The sequence below is a fragment of the Protomyctophum bolini genome (genome assembly GCF_963924005.1).
Source record: "Protomyctophum bolini genome assembly, chromosome: 12".
NCBI classification, from domain to species: domain Eukaryota; kingdom Metazoa; phylum Chordata; class Actinopteri; order Myctophiformes; family Myctophidae; genus Protomyctophum; species Protomyctophum bolini.
Window position 1 is genome coordinate 19,339,790 of NC_137873.1, and position 26,004 is coordinate 19,365,793.

At 43.0% G+C, this 26,004-nt stretch overlaps 3 protein-coding genes across 3 annotated transcripts; 2 read left to right on the plus strand and 1 right to left on the minus strand.

Moving 5' to 3' along the window:
• Positions 1 to 3,681: 3,681 nt before the first annotated feature.
• Positions 3,682 to 6,684, plus strand: LOC308325732 (frizzled-8-like). Its single transcript, XM_080778393.1, has one exon. It carries the CDS (start codon positions 4,033 to 4,035, stop codon positions 5,842 to 5,844), a length of 1,812 nt encoding a protein of 603 aa, XP_080634519.1. The 5' UTR covers positions 3,682 to 4,032; the 3' UTR covers positions 5,845 to 6,684.
• Positions 6,685 to 12,475: 5,791 nt separating this feature from the next.
• LOC308326135 (high-affinity choline transporter 1-like) lies at positions 12,476 to 17,270 on the minus strand (the record flags this gene model as incomplete). Its single annotated transcript, XM_080778942.1, has 8 exons — positions 12,476 to 13,030; positions 13,497 to 13,714; positions 14,169 to 14,322; positions 15,104 to 15,247; positions 15,512 to 15,660; positions 16,258 to 16,413; positions 16,550 to 16,666; positions 17,084 to 17,270. The coding sequence occupies 8 exons, from the start codon at positions 17,268 to 17,270 to the stop codon at positions 12,476 to 12,478; spliced, it is 1,680 nt and encodes a 559-aa protein (XP_080635068.1).
• Positions 17,271 to 20,912: 3,642 nt separating this feature from the next.
• On the plus strand, positions 20,913 to 25,554 carry LOC308325567 (cAMP-responsive element modulator-like). Its single transcript, XM_080778101.1, has 3 exons — positions 20,913 to 21,144; positions 23,491 to 23,650; positions 24,072 to 25,554. The coding sequence occupies exons 1-3, from the start codon at positions 21,015 to 21,017 to the stop codon at positions 24,214 to 24,216; spliced, it is 435 nt and encodes a 144-aa protein (XP_080634227.1). The 5' UTR covers positions 20,913 to 21,014; the 3' UTR covers positions 24,217 to 25,554.
• The last annotated feature ends 450 nt before the right edge of the window (positions 25,555 to 26,004 follow it).

Consider the following 26,004-nt stretch of genomic DNA (forward strand, 5'->3'; position numbering starts at 1 on the left):
CTCTCTCTCTCTCTCTCTCTCTCTCTCTCTGCCTGGCGTCATGAACTTTGAGAGCCCTGGGAGAATGGGTGGAGAGACGCTCAAAGAGAGAAGAATGAGGTGGTGGAGGGGGCTGCGGGGGGTTAGACCGTTAGAGAATGCTGAAATTGACTTCTAAACAGATGCAGTAATTCCATTTCCATCCCTTTTAGATTTGGTATGCGGAGGAGTAGAGTGTGTATGTACAGTATGTGTGTGTGTGTGTGTGTGTGTGTGTGTGTGTGTGTGTGTGTGTTGGGGGGGTAACCCAAAACCTGGCTATCGCAGTTGCAGTGCGGAGGAGCTCGGTGATGTCCGTGTAGCAAACAGTTGGTTGCTGGCTGAAGGCTGGGGCTGTGGGGTAATGGAGGCTGGGGCTGTGGGCTAGTGGAGGCTGGGGGGGTGCATGGGGGTGGTTGTGTCTCTATCTGGCTTGTTAATCAATACGGGCTCTGCTGCGATAGACAGCCACAGTTGTAACCGATGCTGATTCTCTGAGTTCTCTGCTATTCTGCTCTGCCTCTGCCGCGCATTGAGAGAGAGAGAGAGAGACAGACAGACGGGTGGGGTGCGGTGGGGGGCACCTGTTCCCAGAGACTTTTTTTTAAGCTTTATTTAATCGGGGGGGAAAGTCGATTGAGCATGCCCTAGTTCACGCTAATACAGTTAGTTACACACATACACACACCTGGGAGCAATCTGGACTGGTATACAATATTCACCTGACCTCTGTTCAGGACTGCTAAACAACTCCATTTTATGACAGCTTGGGGCCTTGTTCAACTTCAAGGACACCTCGAGATTTACTTTTGCTTTTTATATACTTTATTGAAATATATTCAGGATTCAGGATTTACAATATATTGCCGTTATATTGTCATTAACATTAAATGTTAATACAAAAATACAGAGCATATAAATACATAAATATACTTCTCACAAGGTCAGTGAAGTGCCATGCTGGTCTCAGCTTGTTTTGTTTGGAGTCCAGAGTTGTTGTTTACCATATGAATATAAGACGACTCTGATTATAAAACGACCCCCATTTTTCATGGATATTTTGACATTCCGTTTTTTTTATTTTTTATGTTGCCACTACTGTTGGAGCAGCCATAAACTACACAGGTTCATCCCGATGTTCTGGGCATCTTTGTAATGTTAGTGTTTAGTAAAAAGCAGAGGCAGACTAACATCAGTTACTCTGCCGTTCACTATAGTATAGAAGAGGTGCGCCTGGTGAGGGTTAAAACCCTGCAGCTACGTCGAGTCCGCCTACAGGAAATACGTAAGCTGCGACCATGAGACCCGTTCCTGGATTCGTCTATAGCTTAAATGGCTTTTAGTAGGCTAATTTATAAGTCTTGACTTAAAAGCCATTTAAGCTATAACTATATGCCAAGTTTGTTAGTGTGAGGTTGTGCAACTGGCTCCTGGTGTATAACAAGCTTCAATAACCATGGCACATCTAGTGTTCCATAGTTGACTAATCACAGTGCACACAACAGACCAAAGAAAGTCCTGCCCCATTACTGACATATTTTTCCTCAAACACACCATACATGTTCGGATAGAATCTCTCAAATCAACATAATGATATTGACAACTTATATTTGAGGCATAATTTAAATTGAAAGTTAATACTGGCAAGCATGTAAAATTTCCAAATAAGTATTAGTAGTTATGAAATGTTTCAAATTAGTTCAATTGTATTAGTAGGCTATACTGTTAGATAAATAATAAATTACTTATGTGGTTTGTTTGAACATTATATTTGTTGAATATTAGGCCACAGGTGGATGGAGTTTAAACTGACGCGGTATTGGGGAAACATATTCCCCAACACAACACTCATCTGGGATCTCTGACGGAGTTGAGCCCTGAGTCAGATCTGCTTCGTACCGAACCAATCAGCGTGAGCTAAAGGCGACATATGTGCAAAAGCGGATGTGACGGTATATAGACACGTCGATATGATTGGTTGTGTTTGCACACCCACACGGTGATAGACAGACGCTCCCATCCAATCATCTACCATGTATCTTGAAAAAAAGGAACAGCCCCGTCATCGAATTTGCTTCCGCGATCCCAGATCCAAATAAGCTGTGAAACAAATTTGTGTAGCAAGCTTTTTGGATCTGGCAGCGTCAGGTTAGATGGAGTTTGCCATGGTACATGAAAGTGATTCCTAGATTTTTTTTGGAGAAGAAACACATTTCCCACACTTATTCACACCTGAATACCTGTGAGTGATGTGACAATAAACATTATTCTGATTCTGATTCAAGAACAATTAAGAATGTAAACAGTGACAGCTCTTCAAAAAAGAAAAAAAATACTGACCAAACAAACCCCTACAAGAAGTGTGAATTGGTTTAATTTGGTGCTATCTGTGCTGTGGTATGTTTGTTAACTCAATTTTATAGGTTCGTTGAGAGTGTTGTTTGCACTCATGTCATGTTTGTGAAGGCGTAGTGCTGCATTACAGTAATCACCCTCCCAGCATGAGGCCATAGTAGGCGCTAAGTGAAACATTGGCACCAGCGTTAAGACAAACAGCACTCTCTTTAGACTCAGACAACCCCCCACAGTGGGCTAACAAGACCACATTAAATCCCCATCCACTTCACATTGAGACACACACACACACACACACACACACACACACACACACACACACACGCACGCACACGCGCGCATGCACACGCACGCCCTTAATCCCTCCTGCACACATGTCACTTTTACATTCAAATACACACACATTCTTGCAGTTTACATTAACTGAAATTATTTGCATATTGTATAGCCTACAGCCCTACATTATTTAGTTGGTATGCATTTTGAAAATGGTCTGTTCTGAGAGAATAAAGCTATCATATCTGTGGACACATTGTCGCTTGTGCAGTGTTGAACCAGCAATCTCTCTGATACATATACAAGACACCTAGTCCTAGTGATATTATTTTGCACAAACCAAACATCTGGATCATATTAACCTACATTTGGCACCACCTTTCAATTAGTATTATGTGGTGTACTGTTTATTGGGAATGTTCATGTTTATGATCCATGTAAATAAATAATAATAACAAACTTTGAACTAAACTAATAGATTATATTGTTTTGAGCAGGGTACTTGAGGGAGTTCCAGGCAGTCCCCAGCAAAATTAGTTAATATAGCATCAACATTTTAACCACTTTAACAATAAAGGCTACACATTACTGGCATTTGAAAATTACATTTTTTAAACGTTTTATCAACACAGATCTAGTATTGGGGAGGGTCCCTGGCAGGCTGGCACAAAATATTTTGAGATGGGGGTCAAATACATATGGGTCCTTGGCATTAAATAGTTTGAGAACCAGTGCCACTGATTTAGCTGGAGAATATGGGCAGTCCCGATTTGGCTAGCCTACATAAAAAAACACGCATTAAACTAATCTAATAAATTATATTGTTTCGATTGTGGGTGCCACTGCCTACATTGGGCGACATAGTATTAAACAAACACCTTGAAGTTGAATACAAAACAACACTTGATTAACTATTTAACTTATTCCACCTCAGCCTCCACTCGCCTGGGTCAAGCAGAAGGGGGAGTGACTTCACCATCTGCTATATAAGCCCAACGCGAACTCCAGCGCACATACACATTCATTCACTCACACACAGCCGCTGAGCTGCTGAGCACAAAGACACAGACAGAGAGGAACGCACTGATTCAATACGCGCAGCAGCAACAACAAACTATAGAGCAATAGGACGTCAATCATCCACAAGGTTGAAGTCAGAACTAAAGCACAACTTGTTTTGTTTTTCGGATACTTTTTCACGTGCACTGCCTCGCAAGCGATTATATCTACAGAGGACCGAAGCAAGGACACTCTCATCAACGCTGTATGCGTCTACGATGAATTCACCGGCATCTCTGGATTATTAGCCGCTCCGGAGCCTGCAGCCCAAGTTTCGCTGGCACTTGGGGGGGAACAGACGACACTGCACGCGGGACACGGACGATGGAAGGACGGGACTTATTAGCGGCTCGGCGAGTGCTTTTCTTCGCCCTCGTCGCGGTGCTGGCACACGGGCCAGCGTGCTGTCTGGCGGCAAAGGAGCTCCAGTGTCAGGAGATCACCGTGCCTCTGTGCCGGGGCATCGGCTACAACCACACGTACATGCCCAACCAGTTCAACCACGACACGCAGGACGAAGCCGGGCTGGAGGCGCACCAGTTCTGGCCGCTGGTGGAGATCAAGTGTTCCCCGGACCTGCGCTTCTTCCTGTGCAGCATGTACACCCCCATCTGCCTGGAGGACTACAAGAAGCCGCTGCCGCCGTGCAGGAGCGTGTGTGAGCGCGCCAAGGCGGGCTGCGCGCCGCTCATGCGGCAGTACGGCTTCCCGTGGCCGGATAGGATGCGCTGCGACCTGCTGCCGGAGCAGGGCGACCAGGACATGCTGTGCATGGACTACAACCGCAGCGAAGCCACCACCCCCGCCGCCCCGGTGCTGGCCAAGCCCACCAGCCGGCCCCTGAAGCCCTACAACCCGCGAAAGAAGCCCGGCTACGGCGGCAGCCGGGTCTCCTCCGGTAAGCACAAGCCCGGCGCCGCGTCCTCGTGCGAAGCCGGCTGCCACTGCCGCGCGCCCATGGTGCAGCTGACCGGTGACGGCCACCCGCTCTACAACCGCATCAAGACGGGGCAGATCCTGAACTGCGCCATGCCGTGCCACAACCCCTACTTCTCCGCGGAGGAGAGGACCTTCACCGCCTTCTGGATAGGACTGTGGTCCGTGCTGTGCTTTATCTCCACCTTCGCCACCGTGGCCACCTTCCTCATCGACATGGAGCGCTTCAAGTACCCGGAGCGACCCATCATCTTCCTCTCCGCCTGCTACATGTTCGTGTCGGTGGGCTACGTGGTGCGGCTGATCGCCGGCCACGAGCAGGTGGCGTGCAGCCGCGAGCACGGCGTGGAGCACGTCCACTACGAGACCACGGGCCCGGCGCTCTGCACCGTCGTCTTCCTGCTCGTGTACTTTTTCGGTATGGCGAGCTCCATCTGGTGGGTCATCCTGTCGCTCACCTGGTTCCTCGCCGCCGGCATGAAGTGGGGCAACGAGGCCATCGCAAGCTTCTCGCAATACTTCCACCTGGCGGCGTGGCTCATCCCCAGCATGAAGTCCATCGCCGTGCTGGCGCTCAGCTCCGTGGACGGCGACCCGGTGGCCGGCATCTGCTACGTGGGCAACCAGAACCTGGACAACCTGCGGGGCTTCGTGCTGGCGCCCCTGGTCATCTACCTGTTCGTCGGCACCATGTTCCTGCTGGCCGGCTTCGTGTCGCTGTTCCGGATCCGGAGCGTCATCAAGCAGCAGGGTGGCACCAAGACGGACAAGCTGGAGAGGCTCATGGTGCGCATCGGCGTGTTCACGGTGCTCTACACGGTGCCCGCCACGGTCATCGTCGCCTGCTACTTCTACGAGCAGCACAACAGACAGACGTGGGAGGTCACCCACAGCTGCACGTGTCCGTCGTCGCTTGACGGCGGCGACCAGCACCGCGTGGAGCAGAGCATGAAGAGGCCGGACTTTGCCGTGTTCATGCTCAAGTACTTCACGTGCCTGCTGGCGGGCATCACGTCGGGCGCGTGGGTCTGGTCGGGCAAGACGCTGGAGTCGTGGCGGACGTTCTGCACGCGCTGCTGCTGGGGCAGCAAGGCCACGGGCGGCTCCACGTACAGCGACGTGAGCACGGGACTGACGTGGCGCTCCGGCACGGCCAGCTCCGTGTCCTGTCCTAAACAGATGCCCCTGTCGAGGGTTTGAAATACTTTGGGCATGGTTTGGGTTCCAGGTGGTCTCTATAAAAAAATCAGTTTTAACCACTTTAAACATCTACTTTTGGCTGTCTGGAAATAGCAGATCTACAAGCTCACACCATTATGATGTGAGTTGAGCTTGTAGATCTGCTATTTTCGAAAGCAAAAATCTCACAAAAAATGAGGAATATGCTTAAAATAGATCTTGTGTGGGGGTCACTGGCACAAAACATTTTCAAATCCGCGGCCAAATACATCTTAATTTGGGGGGCCCTTGACATGAAGAAGTTTGAGAACCAATGGAACCAGCTATAGGGAGAATGGGACTGCACTAATTGTCCATCAGCTTGTTCTAATTAGCACATTAATGAGCGTCCTAATGGGTTTCCCTTAAATAATGGAGATGCTGTCAGCCACAGAACAATGTACCTGGCATTGAGGAATGCCAAGTCTTTATCTAGGCTTAATTAAATACTATATAGCCTACAGCAGGCGAGACCCCCCTTATCCGATACAACATGGACATGGTATGGATGAGGCTATTCTTTTTCTTTAATTACTGTACTGCCGTTTTGTCTTAAACGCAAGATTCACAATGAGACTACGTTGCTTAAATGGAGCCATCACACTGGCCCTTTTTTATTCTGTGGAGATGAATTGAAGTACATTTATGAATGCCTTAACTGACGTCTCATACGGGTTGCGTAACGTGTATTTATATAATTATTGTGTACATAGCTACATATGTAAATTTGTAAATGAAATTCTACGAGATTTGTAAATATGTATAATGTCCACTTTGATAGAAGATCTTTATTTTGAGAATAAAAAAAAACTTTTTATTGAATTTTACTACTTGCATTCAAGTCATTCACACCAATTCTTGGAAAATGTATACTTGAGCTTGAGTGATTGTTCTAATTGTTGTAGAAGAGGCATGGTTGTACCCATGGAAAGAAGTTCATTTGGAGTAATTTTTTTAGTCTTTTACACCCTTCACAATTGTATCTGGTAAATTTACAAAACAATTAAGAAGTCTGTTGCCCGGTCTATAATGTTATTACAGTAGCCAAATACTCATCAATTTGTGTAACTCAAATCAAGAGTGTAGCCGCTGTAGCCTGTAAGTCTACTCTAACCAAATGGAACCTTGCCGTCCAAATTGGTTACATTTGTATGTGAAATGAACAGAGGCATTACTGTGTAGATCAGTAACCTTTCTTTGGGGACTGGACCAAACTTGTCTAAATGCCGCAGATGCGACACCCAGCTGTTAGGGCTGGGCGGGTGACATTGGCATCAATGCACACTCCACAGGTGGTCTCTGTCCCTAATCCCACTCCCACTGAGTCTCATTTGTGTTTTAAACTCCACTCTCCACAGCTAAATGCGCTGCTATGGAATTGTGCCTCCGTGTTGTAGGCTACAGTTACAGTATATCTGTTATTTTGGTCCTGATGTGTGTGACATTTAATGAGGGCTATATAATTGAGGTGCTGGGGTCAAAGTTGAGGTTATATTCATAGGTGGATAATTGGATGGGTGCTCTAGAATCTAGATGCCCTACGGGGGGATCATGATGACGTCTGCCGTGCAGGGGGAGACCCTGCACTTCCCCGTGCCTAAAGGTAGCTAAGTACACCCAATGCAGGTCAACGTGCGCTCGGTATATGTTCACCCTGAGTTAAGCAGCGGTCTGTCTCCCATGGCATACACAGTAAAGCCATCAGTGTTAGTTTAAATGAACACTAACGGTTTTACTGACTGTGCAAGGGACGGAAAGGCACGCGTCTGTGAAATAGCTTAATCAATGTCCCTGGTTAGTCCTAGGAGTTTATTTATAAAATTGTGTAGGCCTATAGCTGTCATTTTTGGAGCAGAAAATGGTGTCTGTTTATAACCCACGGTCCACGCATTGTTTTACATGTTTGAAGTGTTATTCTGTGCTGTGTGCTCTGTGAACTTTGGAACGCTCTGTTAATGTATATGGCAGCCAAGGGACACTATAGAAGCCACCTTTAACTTATGTTATGCTGCCACCTAGTGGTTAGCCCACATTATGGGCTCTACAGACACCATAAAATACATATACCGGTAGGCCTATATTATGTATTTGACAATTCATGCAGAATATTATGCCAGTGGTTCTCAAAGTGGTTCCGTGAGGTCAGGTGGTTTAAAATGGACCCTTAGTTCCATTTATACACTCTCAGAGTTACGGGGATCCAAACAAAAGTTTGAAAACCACTGGAGTATATACTATACCACAGTTACAGTGTGACACATATGACAAATGTAGCTGGGTCCAAATAAACCATTTATCTACCCACTATCACAAATTGAGACATAATATGATAAAGAGTTACATTCATCAAGGCAAAGAAACAGATGGTTTGATTTTCAACAAATTGGTCAACAAATTGGCGTACTGCCACTAATTCAGGGTAGATGATGTTAGGTTCCTGTTTAGAGGACCATCATGGCAGCAGGAGGGTCAACCGGCGAGGTCGCCCTCAGCAAACATCAACAGAGGAAACCGGGTTCAGAGGTCATGCGTGATCCATCTCCCGTTAACATAAACAAGAAAGGAAGCGCTCATCACCGCAGAACGGCCTGTCTGTCCCCCAAATTACATCCATGAATGAGTAATTTATTATCTAACTTGATCATCTTAACCAAGAACAAATGATAAATTAACCACATGAACCCTGCATGCGTCCCATGTTCTGGAGGTGAACATTCTAGCTCATGTCACACAGAACGATGACATGTTGTGAGTTTATAGATTGGCTTGATAATCTAAATCTAGCCATTATTATATAAAAAAAAGACAATAGCTTTTTTCCCTTTTTTTAATATGAATTGGCAGCTACAATGATTATGCATTTATCATCTTGATTCTCCATATTTTAAAGAGATTTGGTAACACTTTACTTAAAGGTCGTGTCTATAATGCATTAGCACATTTATAAAGCATTAAAAAGGGTTTATAAGATATAACACTCGTTATAAATGTTTATAATCATGAAAGACAACTTATATATGTTTATAACGCCTTATAAGTGCTGGTCATAATGCATTGTAAGCTCAGTGGAACTGCACATTATAACTACCATAACTTACTTATTTATAAAGTGGCTTTATTTTACGTTATGCAAAATGTGTGTTATGAAGCATTATAGTGCATTATAGACAAATTCTATTATATTTGTACACTATAGCAAGGCAGTGAGAGAACAACATTGGTCCTGAGAAAGAAAAATGAAAACAATACAAAAACAATGACATGTTTGTCATGTTATGTGGGGTGAGGGGCAAAGGTCACATTCTGACATTTTCTTTGTGTGTGTGTGTGTGTGTGTGTGTGTGTGTGTGTGTGTGTGTGTGTGTGTGTGTGTGTGTGTGTGTGTGCGTGCATGCGTGCGCGTGCCTGAGAGATTTCAGTATTACAGCCTGGTTACTAGTGGAAGCATTGGCATTTAAGGCTATGGGATTTGCCATTTATGTCATTGGTTTAAGTTAATTATAAAACAAGGGGTCTTATTACCACATGATGAATTTAATCAAAGGGCACCATATGGTGAGACGTGTGGTTGTTTTCTCTGAGAGACCGACCTGTTGTAGAAGCTGTTCTTCAATTTTACAATTTACAATTTAGGCATTTAGCAGACGCTCTTAATCCAGAGCGACTTGCATTAAGCAAGAACAAAAAGCATGGAAATACATCACATACATAAAAGTAGTTATCATGAAACATAGCGTAAGCGAGGAACGTAACAGTGGAATATCTTATGAAACTATATATAAACTATACATACTATTACTATACTATGCTATACATATGTACTATGAAGTGCTAGTGCTGTCTACATACTGTAACATGCTATAAGTCTGTATCAAATGCTATCTAAGTCTACAAAAAGTGCTAGGGCGTAGGTTTTTAATCATGAATTTTGTATGATGTTGTATGGGTTCGATATTGATATGTTATGATTTTATAAATTATAACGACTCTCTTGTAAAATAGTTTTTTATTTTTTAAATCTCAATTGGAAATCAAAAACAAAAGAACAAAATAAAGACATTTTTTTATACAGTATATGTGTGTCATAGCAGGAAAACACGATTCCAGTGTGTGGGTTTGAGTTACTTCAGTAAATTCTAGCACCACTTCATTCACTGGTGCTTCTGACCTTGAACCAATGGTTCAATACACATTACCTGACCTCAAAGCCCCAAAACAAGTCAGATAACTCATTGGATGTGTATGCCTTACACACCGTCAGCCTTCAAGGCCGGGCTCATGTCTTTTTTCCTCCATTAACATCAAAGAATGAGAAAATGGATCCCCCCCCCCCCCCCCCTGCTGCTCACCGGAGACGGCGTAACCACAATTCCCCGCGCTCCGGTCTCGGAGGTGAAAAGGATGCAAACGGATCAATATTTTTGATGCCTCTGACATCTCTTCTGATGTGCTGTTGAACTCAATGTTGATTCCTCGTGTCACCCTGACATTGGGTTGTGTGTGCTGTAGTGGTTTTGGATGGTCACTGTGCTGTATTGGTGTGTTAACTTTGGACTAGAAGTGGATGAGAGGTGCACAATTGTAACCAAAATTCATTGCTGGACAAAGTATAAGTGCAAATTACAAAGTACATTTTCTTTCTAATATGATATCAATGCTTTTACATTTTTTATTATATTCATCTTTTTACCTCATGTGAGCAGCTGGTTATTCTTGATTTTTCCAATACATTGCTGTATTGAAATTTAGCAAACAAACAGGAGAAGGGCGAGTATTGGTGAGGTGTTGCTGACCTTGGTAAATAATGATATAAAAGTGAAGAAAAGGCGGCACACTCGATCGTAACCACGATGCAGGATTTATTTAAATTAAAACCAACATTTCAACCTGGGAAGGTCTTCTTCAGGGTTTGGTTGAAGGTCTTCCAAAAACATATTTCTTGCTCATGTAGTGAATATAGCAGAAGTATCATGGTCAGTATCATGATCAGTATGTCCTTGGGAAGGTCTTCTTCAGGGAACGTATTAAAATTTAGAACATTTCCAAAAACATCATCATGGTAAGTATCATGATCAGCATCATATCACTATAGTATCATGATCAGTATCATGTATCATGTAAGTATCATGTCATTGATTGATTGATTGACAGTTTGCAGAATTACAGTACATTTCAAGCACAATCAGTCTACACAGTATCTTCTAGAAATATGGAATTAAATTATTATTGATGTATTCATTTGTTTATTTACTAATTTGTTTCTATTTATAGTAGGCCTATAGTGGACCTCTTCAGTTGTGGTAGAATACATGTGCATATCTGGTGCATATTTGCGCTTGTCCAAATATTGGACAAACTTCACAGCTGATATGTGTGTATTGTGTGGTATGTTGTGTACATGTGTAAATGTCATGTGAAGAACTGTAAAAACAACTTCACAGTAATTTATATCCGTGTTGGTCAAATATGTAAAGTAAAATAAGTTTTAATTACAGGTCTCTACAAGGTCTACACACATTTCACCACCAGAGGTCAGTAAAAGCAACAGTACATAAAAACTGTAGCCTACTATACTCAATTATTTATTTTAAAAATATATTTGTGATTGGTGTAGGGACACTTCCAATGCTTCCTTTAATCAATAACAAAGGTCTAGTAAGCCTATTTACTTCTGGTTTGACTGTATAGGAGCCTGTTAAATAGCATTGAAAGGATGCTATTAAAGCACAATAATGTAAGGTTTATGCACATGTCCAAGACTGCCAGAACCTGGTTTATTTAAGAATTGGATACTCATTAAAATAAAAATCTATTCACCTAATGATATTGTCAGCCCTGACTGTCGTTCTCTGTTCTTTACTTTAAAATAGAGAGTATACAGATGGTCTTGATGGCTGCAATCTGGATTTGAACACCGTGACCATCCTCCAGGGAGCACACTGGGAGGCAGCGTACAGCGTCCCATTATGGGTTCTCCACGCAGCATCTTCAGCAGAGATTCCACCACCATCTCATCCTTCATCATCATCATCATCATCAACGCCCACCTCGTCAGACTATGCTCCGAGTGCCGTTTTGACTGTGAGTGCTTTTAGAGACAATTTCTTTAATTATTGTTGCCTATAGTCTTATTTTCCCCCATGTAAAGTGACTTTGAGCATTCAGAAAGGCACTATATAAGTCTGAGGTTGTTATGATTATTGTTATTATTATCATTGTTGTTACAGCTCATAATACATTCAGATGACACTTTTATCCAAATCATGTCACAGTGCCATGTACATTTATTAGTGTCGGAATCAACCACTAGATGTCACTTCTGCTTAGTTTTCAAACCTGACTTCACTGTTAGCTGATTGCCTATGTACAGTATGGGCTCATTGGAAAACACCACTGCATTATCAAAATAGAAACATAAATACCTGATAATATTTTACATTATTTAATCTTGTAATTCAACAGGGATACATGTATGGCAAGGCTGCAGTCACATTTGTGTACTTAACAAGCTGTAAGACATTAAAAGGCATATCAAACAAAAAAAGAATACAGGTGAAAAACAAAACGGGCTGCTGCTATGCATGTGCTCCGTCGGACCAAACACATGAACCCGCTATGCAACCCTTACATCTAGACTAGCATCAGGGCCTTTCTCATGTTGGATTTGCAAGGTCTCTTCTTCTTCTTTGGTGCCATCACCTGTGGGTGCTCGTGTCTGCGGTGGCCGTGAGGCTTTCACTTTGAACACGTCCCACTTCTCAGGAATTGCGCCTTTGTTGAAGAGCAGCGAAGATAGGTGAGAGAACAACAAGATGCTGGCCAGGGCGGAGAACATGCAGATGGTCTTGACGGGGGCAATCTGGACATGAACTCCATCCTCTAATTTGCACACTGGGAGGCAGAGCGCAGTTGGAAGCCATAACAGGGGTTCTCCGCACAGCACTCTGAGCACAAACCCGACCAGGAAGCCCATAATAGCCCCGTAACCATTGGAGATGCTGAAGAAAAGGACAGCGACCAATTGAGGGAGCACAATGATGTAGCTCACCTCCGACCCCAGGAACCAGAACACCATGATGCTGTTGTCCAGCACTGTGAGGGAAGTGCCAGCCAAACCCACCAACACAATAGAGACACGGACTACCCACTGGAACTCCCTCTGTGATGCCTATGGGAAGAAGTGAGTCAAATGAGGCTGGAGATATCCATGAGGTGTCAACAAATACCTTCCTGACCATTAGGTCAAGAACAAAAGTCTGGAGAGAGAGCGACTGATGGATTTCATTTTGTAATTTGTACCATTTTCCATTAGTTAGTTAGACAGTTAGAACATATTTCTTAACATGTTTCTTACCCTTGAGGTAACACGGTTTTGTTGTAGTATAAACATTGTGCATAAATGTCACAACAAAAGGAAACGATACAAGAGCTGATGGCTGACGTGATGACGCTTTGTGTATAAAAACTATATGTATCTCTGTTTCCATTGTGGTCCTCTGTATAATATCGCTATCGGAAGTTATGACCCTGCAAATAATCGGGGATCGGATATTGGTCATAATTTCATAATAGTGACTTTGAGAGTTGGCCAGGGTGTCATAGGAACAGAACGGGCAGATGTGCATCCTTCTCACCTGGGGCCTCAGGATGGCCTTGTAGATATTGGAGGTGAATATGGTGGCTGCCGACAGCATGAAGGAGTCCACAGAAGACATCACCGCAGCAGCCACCGCTCCGATTCCAATGAAGGAGATGAAGGATGGGGTGAGATGCAGAAGGATGACGGGCATGACCAAACTCGCCTCCCCACGCTCAAACGGGGATGGAGAACCATATGAGGTCAGGTTCCAGTCTGACGAACATACAGTGAGAGGATCAGAGAGAACAGTGTAATCGGATGTGTATTGACTTATGATCAACAGTTATTATGCAACAAAACAGTGTAATTCAAACGGTTAGTCCAAATACTTGATTCTGATTGGCTGTAGAAGACCCTCCGCTGTGCGTCGGGTCTAACTACTGTACGCCTCCCAGCCATTGTAAAATACCTGGTAACCTGAGACCTCTCGTGGCTTATTGCTTTAATTAACCTTGGTGTATTTACAAGAGCACACAAAGTTTTGTTGGCACTCAGAATGCAGTGCAAGTTGTGCAACATCATCTGACAACACTTGACTCTAACCCAACTATATATTTTTTTAATATAAATATATAGCCATAAACAGTGTTTGTATAAACCTACTTGCCTATCTGTTTGCATTGGTCTTTGAGATTTTGATATTATCTTCTCAACAAGCCTTTGATACCTGTTGATGCAGCCACTGCCCCGATCAGTATAGGAGGGATCGCAAATATGAGAATAATGCCGGCTGCGGCAAAACACATGATCTGCCCGTTTGCCTTAGAAGAGGCAGCCAGGGTCCTTTGGTGAAAGTTTTGAAAAGCCAGGTTCCCAAAAGCCTTGGAAAGGGAGGAAATCACAGTAAGTAGAGCAGGTGATGATGGCAAATTGACAGTTCAACTTTTCAACATGTTGCCACAAAATATAGCATTATATTGACGACACCACATGTCAGTGTTTCAAATTGAAGGGCCACAATATCTTATGATGCAATTAATGCATTCTTTGAAGGAATTAAATGTGACACACAAATACAATCCCTATCTTCTACTGCCACTGAGTAGCTAGCTCCTCTGAACAGATTTGGTTGTTAAATATTTCTCTGCGAAGTACGAACATATTCATACCCCCAAGCTATGGGACATATTCGTAGCCCCCCCACCCCTGCATCACCCCCAGCTACAGTATATGGTATCTCTGCACACGGCCCCATAGACTTCTGTTCAAAGTAGGATTTTCAATGCCATATAACTCTTGAAATATGAGCACTGTCCATGGTGATCGCCATCCATCCGATGGTTACAGCGGTGTTCTGGGGGCTGCTCAACAGCCTGTGAACATGATGGAAAATCACTGGATAGCCTGGCAAAGGCTAGCTTCACTTTTCTGCCACCTAGCGTAGCAATAAAAGAGCATTGATCAACAACAGTTTCAAGGGGCTTAATTACTTCATTCACTTTCCTTGTCCAGATTTATCCCAACTGGAGGATTCGGCCTAGTAACCTTCTAGATACAATCGTGTGACTCATGGCTTGATGAGTAGGCCTATTTCTCTTGTGAGTCTAGTGATAAGGTTATACCGTACTGTATATAAAAAGAAAAGTAAAACCACCAGCTTACAAAAAGCAGAAAGTTGTCCATCCACCTCCCTGCTCTGTCTGCATCCACTGTCCCGACCCAGGAGGCACGAACGGTGTGGTTGAAGGCTGTCTTTGTGATATCAGAATAGGAGGGACTCATCAGAGCAAAGGGGGCACACAGCCACTGTGGAAACATGCATGGTACTTTATATTATAACACTACAGTATGTGCTGATGTTTGAGTTTTTGACACTGTTGGCTGTTCTTCACCTGCTCATCCAGGGTAAGAACAGCCAACAGAACTGTATAGCTTACATACAGAACTGTACAGAACTGTAGACTGCCCACAGAGAAGAACCTTCTCCAGTCCATCCAAACCCCTAAATGTTTCTGTTTTACTGGTGACATCAGTGCTGCTCATCATTTGCAATTAGTGTGTAGTGCCTACCAGGCTGACGAAAATGAGAGTGAGCTGGACGACATCAGTGTAGGCCACAGAGTATAAACCTCCAAGTAGAGTGTAGAGAATGGCCACCGCAGCGGAGATCCAGATACTCATAGTGTATGGCACATCCAGGACCACGCTCATGGTCGCACCTATCACACATGTACACAGACGGATGCGCGTGCACACACACACACACACACACACACACACACACACACACACACACACACACACACACACACACACACACACACACACACCTATACTAGGTCATTGAAAAATACAGCATCCAATTGTACTGTGTCTTATCAGAGTATAATGTGGGGTCTGACTGGGAACATAGAATCTGGGGATCAAGAAATGTGTTGATGTGTACTATGATATATAATTATCTATCTACAAACCGTGGGCCATATCTGAAAGCAGAGGGTGGGGTACACATATACTAAAATCTTAAGAAATGTATACAATTCTGCATATATATTGAATGATTTCAGTCCCTGAACTAGCAACTCCTACAGTTTGGTCAGGTTGCCTGTTCAGTGGGGTGCGGAACTGAGGGAATAGTGTGTTCATCCGCATGTGTTATGCGCCCACCCAGGGAAACTCCTCACTGTCAGTCGAAAAGAAAAAAAACAGCTATAAGATATGGGGACATGGTCGAAAAAATCCTTTAAGGTCTTCTTACTGTAATGTATTTAGAACACAAGAACAGACATTTGTTAGTGTTTGCGTGCACACTGTACCTAAGCCAATCAATGTCCCAGTCAACCAGATGATTTCCGCTACAAGTGAGGCCAGGGACAGAAACACACTCAATACTTTTCCATACTTGATCTGAAATGGGTCGATCATGGTCACATATTTTCTTTCCCTCATTGGCTGGGCAAAGAACAGGCCACCTTAGCAACAGAACATAATAGAGATAGTCAGATGCAGCAAACTTGGGTTGTTATAGGATACATAGGGTACTTTGGCACAAATAAATAACTGATAATCATTTTTGGCAAGCGCTATCATTGTATGATTTAGTCTTACCAATTATGAAGGACGTTGAATGGCCAACAGGGATGACCAGAGCCCAGACCAGGCCCAGGTTTGGGGTATAAACTATTTCTGTCATTCCAACAATGAAACCTCCTCCAAGCAATGTGGCTATAGGGGATTAATAAACAAGTTGTTTTATGGATAACAGTGATTATGCAATAAAAACAAAGTGATGAGAAGTAGATATATGACTGAAAGGTTGCTGGTTTGAATCCCAACATGTATCTTCTCTTATTCAAGATAGTCATAACAAAAATAAAATGTTAAATATTTTTTTACACTTTCATTGTTGGACTACATACTATAGTTTACATCCTGTAACCTTACTCCAATGTTATCTCTATTGGAGAACAGGAAAATAGTATTATTCCTTGTCCTAATCATTGTGGATTGTTGCATTAACTCAACTTAATTCCAGTGGGTTGTAGATCTGTTATTTTCACCATTTAAAAAATAATAATCTAAATAATCCTGATTATATTGATTTACAGTCACTTCGCCCCCGCCGGCCCTACATGTATATACCAGTCATGGTGAATATCCCTACTAGGAGACTGATGTTCCTGTTGGCCAGGAGGATGGTCTCTGTGCTGTTAATCCCCCCGCCTTTCTTCGCCGTCTTCCTGGCCTTGAGCGAGGCCCAGATACCTGTCCCTAGAACCAGCAGGTAGAATATCACCATGGCAACGACTCCCGGGACGTTGATGGCCATCTGAAAAAACAGACGTGTCCAGTAGTAGACTATGATGTTAAGATTGATTCAAATGTACTAATGGTCCACTTGTAGACACTGCAACTCAGTGACCGACTGATGCACAAGTGAATTATAAGCCTGAGTATAATGAGGTGTTGCTGGTGCCTCAAGGCTGTGTTTACACAAGAGTCCTTTTAAAATAAATATTTTCTTGAATATAGGATGCAGAAGACGGCCAGAGAGTAATGGCACAGTCAAAACAGACTTTGTCCTTGTGTTTTTTTACTATAGAGCTATAGTCAAAAACCACAAGGACAAGGTCTGTTTTGATTGTGCCATTACACAATCCATCATTAGAATACACTTGATGGTGTCATTAGTGACACAATAAACTTCACCTGCTTGTGAAAGCCACCACTCTAGGAGGGGGGAGGGGTGAGTGTGGACTAAACTGTTCTGGCCTTTTTGCAAACAAGGGAGTTGGCAGTTGGGTGTGTTTAGCTGCATGTGCCGCAGCCTCAAGGCTGTGTTCACACAATACTCCTTATATCTTCTTCCCCCCTATCCTTCATAAAAGGCAACTAATTTGAACATATCCTTTAAGGCAAGATCAAGATGAGGCTATGGGGAGGGAGTATCGAGGGAGAGGAAGTGAGTGCGATGGGGATTGAGGGAGAAGAACAGAGGGACCGAGCTGAAAAGCATTCCAGGTGACTACCTCATGAATCTGGTTGATAGAATATCAAGAGAATGCAAAGTTGTCATCAAGTCAAACCAGCCGCAATCAGCCCCAAAGCTGATACCCCAGCAGACTAATCAGCAAACTTAAATACCACCATGTGCTGAACTTTTGTGTGTGTGTGAGACGCAACTTGGCCTGTTGTAGCGCCACCATGAGGCTGATTTGAAAAACATTTCTTCCTCAGCCTATAGTGGGAATAGGCATGCACGTCTTGGGACACTGCCATGTCTTCCTTCAAATACACTTTCCAGTGCAACTAGTCCTTCATTCAGACTTCATACAAACAATGATACAACTTTACACAAGGATACTATCAGCAAAAACAACTGCAAAACACATAATAAACATGAAACATAACTTACTGCTGGTCAATGACGCACACAGGAACGAAAAGGAATGGTAGAAAAATAATGATAAAATAGTGTACAGTCTGTCCCGGACTCCCGGTATAATATAAACTTCTCTCACACAGTCACTTTGATCACTGATTAATGACAGGTTAAGTTCCTGCAGGCAGAGTGCATGCATGCACTAGGCTAGACTCTAGCCTAGTGCCTCTAGCCGCTAGACTCAGCTAGAGGGTATGCACATGCATAAAATGAGTGTCAAATCGAGTTTAACGTTATTTAATGTTGTTTAATGCAATCAGATTGGACATTTCTATTTGGATGAATGCGCTGTCAAGGCCAGAAAGTAGTTTTGATGATGATGGCACATGCATACCCTCTTAGTCTATAGGGAGCGTGCATGAGGATGTCTCTTGGACTTTGTTACAGAGCTGGTACCGTTTGGGAATTGCCCCCAAATGTTTGGTCAAACCATGTGACTCCCATTGGAAAAGCATTGTGGTGGCCTAAAAAAACAAAACGACCAAACATTTGTTTGATCGGTGTTTGATACGTGTGAATGAGGCCTTCAGGCAAAATGTAAATTATGGACTCTCATTAGTGTTGTAGTTTTGTTCTTTACCACTAGATGGTAGTGAGAAATCGCAAAACCTATGATATAAACAAAGCATAAACAACACTAGTGATAGGCCTACTTTGAAAAAGGGAGGAATGCTTTGGTTAATAAAATATATTTTACTCGGACTGGATTCACTGGATTCTCCTACAGTGTAAATTGTAAAGACAGTAGGTGTTTTACAGTATTTGACTATTGAGCATAAAAACTAAAAACAATGACAAAAAGCAGCTTCCATGCTCAGTTTAAACAGCATTTGTGTGTGTGTGTGTGTGTGTGTGTGTGTGTGTGTGTGTGTGTGTGTGTGTGTGTGTGTTTTACATTTTTATTTTAGTAAATAATCACTTGAACCTTATAAAACAAATGTCTTGAGACAAACACATTACAATTTACAATTTACAATTTAGGCATTTAGCAGACGCTCTTAATCCAGAGCGACTTACATTAAGCAAGAACAAAAGCATGGGAATACATCACATAAAGACATTTATCATGAAACATGCGTAGCTAAGAAAGTAACAGTGGAATATCTATAATGAAACTATACATATAAGCTATACATCTATACTACTATGCTACACATATGTACTATGACGTGCTATGACTACTAGAATTGCTATCTAAGGGGGTGGGGTAAGTGCTATGGGCCATGATGGAGTCTGAAAAGGTGGGTTTTCAGACTGCGGCGGAAGATTGGGAGTGATGCTGCAGTTCTGACTGCAATGGGAAGTGCATTCCACAGTTTTGGAGCCAGAAGGGAGAAGAGTTTGGGACGTGTGGAGCGTTGTCCCGGCGTTTTTAGTGAGGGTACTTCCAGCTTCCCTGCGTTGGCTGATCTGAGTGAGCGGGAGGGTTTGTAGGGTTCGATCATACTTGCAAGATATGGGGGAGCCATACCTTTGGTTGCTTTGAATGCCAGCATCAGGGTTTTGTATTCTGTGCGGGCAGCGACCGGGAGCCAGTGGAGGGAGCGGAGCAGGGGGGAGACATGTGAGAATTTTGGCTGGTTGAAGACCAAGCGAGCTGCAGCATTTTGGATCAGCTGGAGAGGCTTAAGTGCACATGCTGGTAGGCCAGTAAGGAGGGAGTTACAATAGTCAAGTTTTGACAAGACTGTTGTCTGGATTAGGAGCTGGGCTGATTCCTGGGTGAGGAACGGTCTAATTCGTCGTATGTTATAGAGTGTGAACCTACAGGATCGAGTGACAGCTGTGATGTGAGTTTTGAACGAGAGCTGACTGTCCAGGACAACACCAAGATTCCTGGCTGTTGGGACAGACGTTACCAGGGCGTTGTCTATGGAGATAGTTAGCTCCCGCATAGGGCAGGACTTAGCTGGGAAGAAGAGAAGCTCAGTCTTGTCTGGGTTCAGTTTGAGGTGGTTGGAGGACATCCACTGTGAGATGTCAGCCAGGCATGCGGTGATGCGCTCTTCCACCCAAGTATTGTAATAAAAGTTAAACACCTGTTCTCTCTATCTTGTCTGAGAGGAAATCTAGTGCTCAACAAAACAGCAGCCTTGCAGGTTGTTTGTTTGTTTGTTTGTTTGTTTGTTTGTTTGTTTCTAATCTAGTTACAAATAGAATATTCCTTTCTTGCTTGCTTGCTTCCTTCCTTCCTTCCTTTTCTTCCTTCCTCTCTTAAAAACTTACACACAGTTTAGTGTGCTCGTTACAGTTTGTGTCCCAGCCTCTGGGGACATACAATCCCCTTGTTTTGTCGTATGCGTCGCCTTCAGTTGCGTCACAGGAGCTAAAAATACACCTGGCTGCTTGCTCACTCAATTTGCCCCGCCCCCTCCCTCCCGGGCCGGACCAGCTTGCATTGTGCACGACCATACTGTGCACGGCCCGTTTGTAGAGAAGGAGGAGGGAGGGTTTGGGACGAGAGAAAAAAAAAACAGAAACCCAGTCTGATGTCACTGTGATGTCAACGTCCCTAATTGTAATCTTGTGCCAAGTTCACCAGCACTTCTCCTCTCGGTGTTGAAGTTGTAGTTGTAGGCATACGAGAGGAGAGACGCAGATAAAGAGGGAAAGCGAAAGGGAGATAGGTTTATGGTTTACAGAGAAACGGGGAAAGAAAAGGACAGAAGTAGACTGCCTGTGGTGCCGAGGAGTGTTACTACCGTTGTTCTGGATTATTGGACAGAGGACATGGCTGTGACCGGAGATGAGACAGAGTCAGGTAGGGGGAGGGAGGGGAGGTGCATGCGTTTTATTTGATTAATATCAATGTTATTATTTTTATTGTATATTATTTTATGTATTATTTCATGTATAGCCCAGCCTACATACATAACATAAGTAACCTATGACAAACGTATAGTGGAAAAGTCAAGTTCATATGTCACTGTCTGTCTGGGAAGTAGTTATCTTCTGTTGCTGTTTTTATTCAGATAGTTAATTTGTATTATCCGGCAGGCTACTTTAATCATAACCTGGCAAAAAATATAACTTTGTGTTCATGTGAATTGAATGCATACATTGCCACCAATATTAGTGGGTCCTTGGAATATTAGTGCGCTGAGCTCCTAAACATTGTGGACACTTCACTTGACACCTGAAAGAAAGAAATAATTCAGTGTAGGTCTATGCTTTGGAATAATGTAAATTATTCCAAATGATTTGAACATGCACGGTACATCATCATTATCATCAGACCTATTGGGGCTAGCCTTAAACTATGCCTGCAGGCTAAAATGTTGGCTCTCCACAGGTGTAGCAACTGTAGAAATATTAGACTGTAAATGTCATAGGAAATTGATTATGTATTTCATCCCCCCCCCCCCCCCATTTATACAATAAATGTAGATAAATATAACGTCAAATATAGAATAAATAGTTTTCCATGACCCACGGTTCTGATTACCACATAGTTCAAGTAACATAAAAACAACAGCCCTAGTAAAAATGGCTCAAATTGAGCAGAAATGTTTCAGCATACTTTCACTGAAAGGGTGGCAGGTTAACCAAACAAGGCAATGAGTGTTTGGTTAGCTTGCTCTCTGTCCCTGACACACACACACACACACACACACACACACACACACACACACACACACACACACACACACACACACACACAAGGTTCAAATCAAATGAGCTTTATTGGCATGACAAAAAATAGTTTGCATTGCCATATCAAGTGTCAAATGAAAACGTACAAAAGTGTATGTACAATTATAGGCAACGTGGTATGGTGTAGACAGTGGTATGGTGTCACATTGCAAGATGGGAAAGATAGCTTACAAAACCACAAAATTGTTAATTTGTTGTTAGAATAGCAACAGTTACAGTATGTATGTACTAGTAGCCTACATGTGTATAACACACACAGCGTTCCTCTCTCTCACAGCCACACTTCCAGGCAGGCAGCATGCAGGGAGGCGGGGTGAGAGGAAAGGAAGGGAGGGGCCAGGAGATGAGAGGGTGGGGGTTGGTGGTACTGTGGGGGGGATAGTCAGCCGTCGGTTTGACGTCACACCGGTTTCCTGGAACACGAGGGGGAGAGAGAGATCCGCACACTCAGACGCACTCGCTGACGTCAGCATAGTGCCTGGCTATACTCCGCCCAGTCAGAGAGAGAGAGAGGGAAAGGAAGGGAGGGAGGGATGGGGGGGGGGGGGGGGGGTAGACAACTGTATGTCTGCCTGCTCTGAATGACTGGTTATGAATGAGTGAGAGCTTTTTCAAGAGCAAGAGTTACAGAATGGTTCCAATCCGGTCATTCATGTCACTGCCTGCCTGCTCCAGAAATAGCTCCTTAATTCAATAGGTGCGATAAATATAGGACAGGCTGTTTTGTTGAGCACTCCCACACAAAGTTGAATCAAAGAGCCTCTAATCACTCAGCGCTGTGTGTGTGTGTGTGTGTGTGTGTGTGTGTGCACGTGCGTGCATGCTGACAAATGTGTCAGTGTCGGTACTTGGAGGCCATGACGTCTATGACACCAGTATGACGTCAGCACCATCTGCCCTGCATTGTGAAATGGGCACAACATACTTGGGAAGTCAATCAGTAGGCTACTATCACATGAGTTCTGTGATGTCAGCACTGTGATTTTCCGTTTGTCGTTGCCTAGCGTCCAGGTTATTGCACAATAGCTATGGCCAGTGACAAATCTATGACGTCTATTTATTTCTATTATTATTTCTATCTAAATACTGGAAGAGGGCATTGTAGCAGACTAGAATTTCTTTTTTTTAATAACTTTATTTATAGGATTTTCAATTTTGGTAGACAAACAACCCCACCCTCCCGGTTCCATCACAAGAGAAGACAACAAAAAAAAAGCAACAATGGAGAAAAAGAAAAAAAAACACGATAATAATAATAATATATTAAAAAAAAAAGCAGACTAAAATGTCTGATCGAGTTAAATCCAGTTTGAAGAGGTCTCCATATATGGGCATGTTAAGTTTGTGTCACCCACCATCCACTGCAAACAAGTCAATTGTATTAATATACAGTATATGGATTAATTCAGAAAAAGTCATAGCTCTAATAACTTTGCACTCTACCCTATTTCAGCCGCCACAGGAGACATGCCAACCTACCAGCTGTGTTCGCCTAGCACAGGCCTTACTCAGAGCATCGTGATCGCTGCATCCCCAGGCACCATGCACTGCCCCTCTGGACACATCTCTGAGGAAGTCACTCGCAAGAGGGAGGTCCGTCTCATGAAGAACAGGTGAGAAACGGATTGGAATAGTTTTGATTGATTGAATACTTTATTAGTGAAAAAACTTAAACAGCACTGAAATGGGGATTTTCTTTTTTCTTTTGTTTTCTGTGGTCTTTTATTGAGCATTGTTGTGCTCTGTCTGTACTCTAGCTGTATCTGTATTATGCTCAAATATAGACATGCCCCGCCCCCAATTTATGGGTATGACTGACATCACAACAGTACTAACTTGTGACTTCATAGTACAGAGTACAGACATCACAGTACCGCCTTCACAGTTATGAGTTATGACATCATAGTACTGACGTGACATCACAGTTATGTCATCATACGATCATAGTACTGACGTGACATCACAGTTATGACATCATAGACTATGGGTCAATGTGTGAATATCATCTTGTTCCCCGCTCGTCTCGTTCTCCAGGGAGGCAGCACGCGAGTGCCGCAGGAAAAAGAAGGAGTATGTCAAATGTCTAGAGAACCGTGTGGCTGTGCTGGAAAACCAAAACAAGACACTGATCGAGGAACTCAAGGCACTCAAGGACATTTATTGCCACAAAGCTGAATAGAGACGTCTCTTATTTTGTCACAAGCTCTACTACTGAAGATAAACACACTGAGCTGTTTACAGACATATATATTTTGCTTATACTGACGGAACAAAAGCTATGTCTTTGTGTTCTAGCTTGCTGTTGTATGGTCGGGGGAGGGAGGTTGTGGGGCTTCCAGAACTGAATGGGCAAGTACAGCACTTGCCTAAAACCCGGCCAGACACACGTGACAGGCCAATGGACAAGGAGTATGGAGATTGGAGAAGGAAGAGGAGCAAAGTGGCATCCCACGTAAAGAGTCCTGCTTAACCACATGAACCCTAGCGTCCCTATTTTAAGTGAAGAGGTTTGGCGTGGGGGGGGGGGGGGGGGGGGGGGGGAGTACCCCGAGGGACACCGGTCCAGAAAGTATATATACGGTTGGTTACGTTTGTTCGGGTTGAGGCAGATGTTCACTAGCCAGCGAGTTTCACTCAGGTCTGCATACAAATGGAGCACGCAAAGCTAAAGCTACACAGAACCAGCTAGCACCAGCAAACACAGCCCACCCAACATAGATCTATACCTCTATAGATCTATACATTTCTGAGAGTTGTTGTAAATAATTCCGTTTTACTCTCATCAGTGATTGGTTCAGGTTTTTTTTTGTATTGTATTTCACAAATGTAATGATGCATCATTGTTATTACAATAGGATATTTATACTTTATATTTTTCTACCCATTAGAATGTTTAACCTAATACAAAACAGTCTTTATTTTTCATGTTGGAGTTAAGCTCTGTACACTATTGAAAGCACAGAAAGTACCTGATATCTGATTGTGGTTATTATTATTTTCTACCTTCCAAAATGTGCCATTGGTGATACTGTAGTGTACCTGAAAACATTGCAGATAAGAAAGAAAGAAAGAAAGCTCAAATACATAATTTAATAGGTCTCTAAAATGATGTCTCATTCATGTAGTAGGCAAGTTCAGGTTAAATTGTTCAATCACTGTATTTTTGTTCAAATTCCTATTTCCTATAATGAAGTGAACAAGCAATTGTTATATGACTATAAAGAAACCCCTTCCTAGAATAAATTGCTTGTATATACTTTTTTTTAACCATAGTGACATCTGTGGTGTTACATGTCAAAATGTACAGATCTACGTTTTTTAAAGTCCATTAAAATGTCCCTTGTCCAAACAATATTTTGTTCATATTAGCAGATGCAAATCCAACATGAATGTGAACAAGATTGTTTCTTTTTCTGTGGTCAAAATAACAGATTAAACACGTTAATGTTCAAGTACAATGTCTGTGTCCATATTCTGTGAAAAGATTTGAGCTCCCATTAGCAACACGGAGCCAGTTTAAGTCCATACTGCAAGGAAATAATTGTTGCCAGGGAGGAAGAGGTGAGGTGAAAATATGAATCTCGCTTGAGCCACAGTCTGAGGCTGAGCTACCCACAAGAGATTTAGAGATCTTCATACTTGAGCCACAGTCTGAGGCTGAGCTACCCACAAGAGATTTAGAGATCTTCAGAATATTGACAAAATGGTGACTTTGTTGCCTTTTCTGGTTTCTTTGAGGATATAATTTTTCAGCCCAATAAACAACTAGATGCTCTTTATTACTTATCTTAACACAGAAGGTTGATCAAATGGTGCATTTCTCAATTCTTGAATGAAAGAATTTAGATCTCGACGTCAACTAAATGCTCTATGAGTGTGATGCCAGTGACTGACTGTTTTTTCTTGATGTAAAGAACGTTTTATTTATATGATTAAGCAAGTGATGTTTTCCAGTAATTCGTGGACT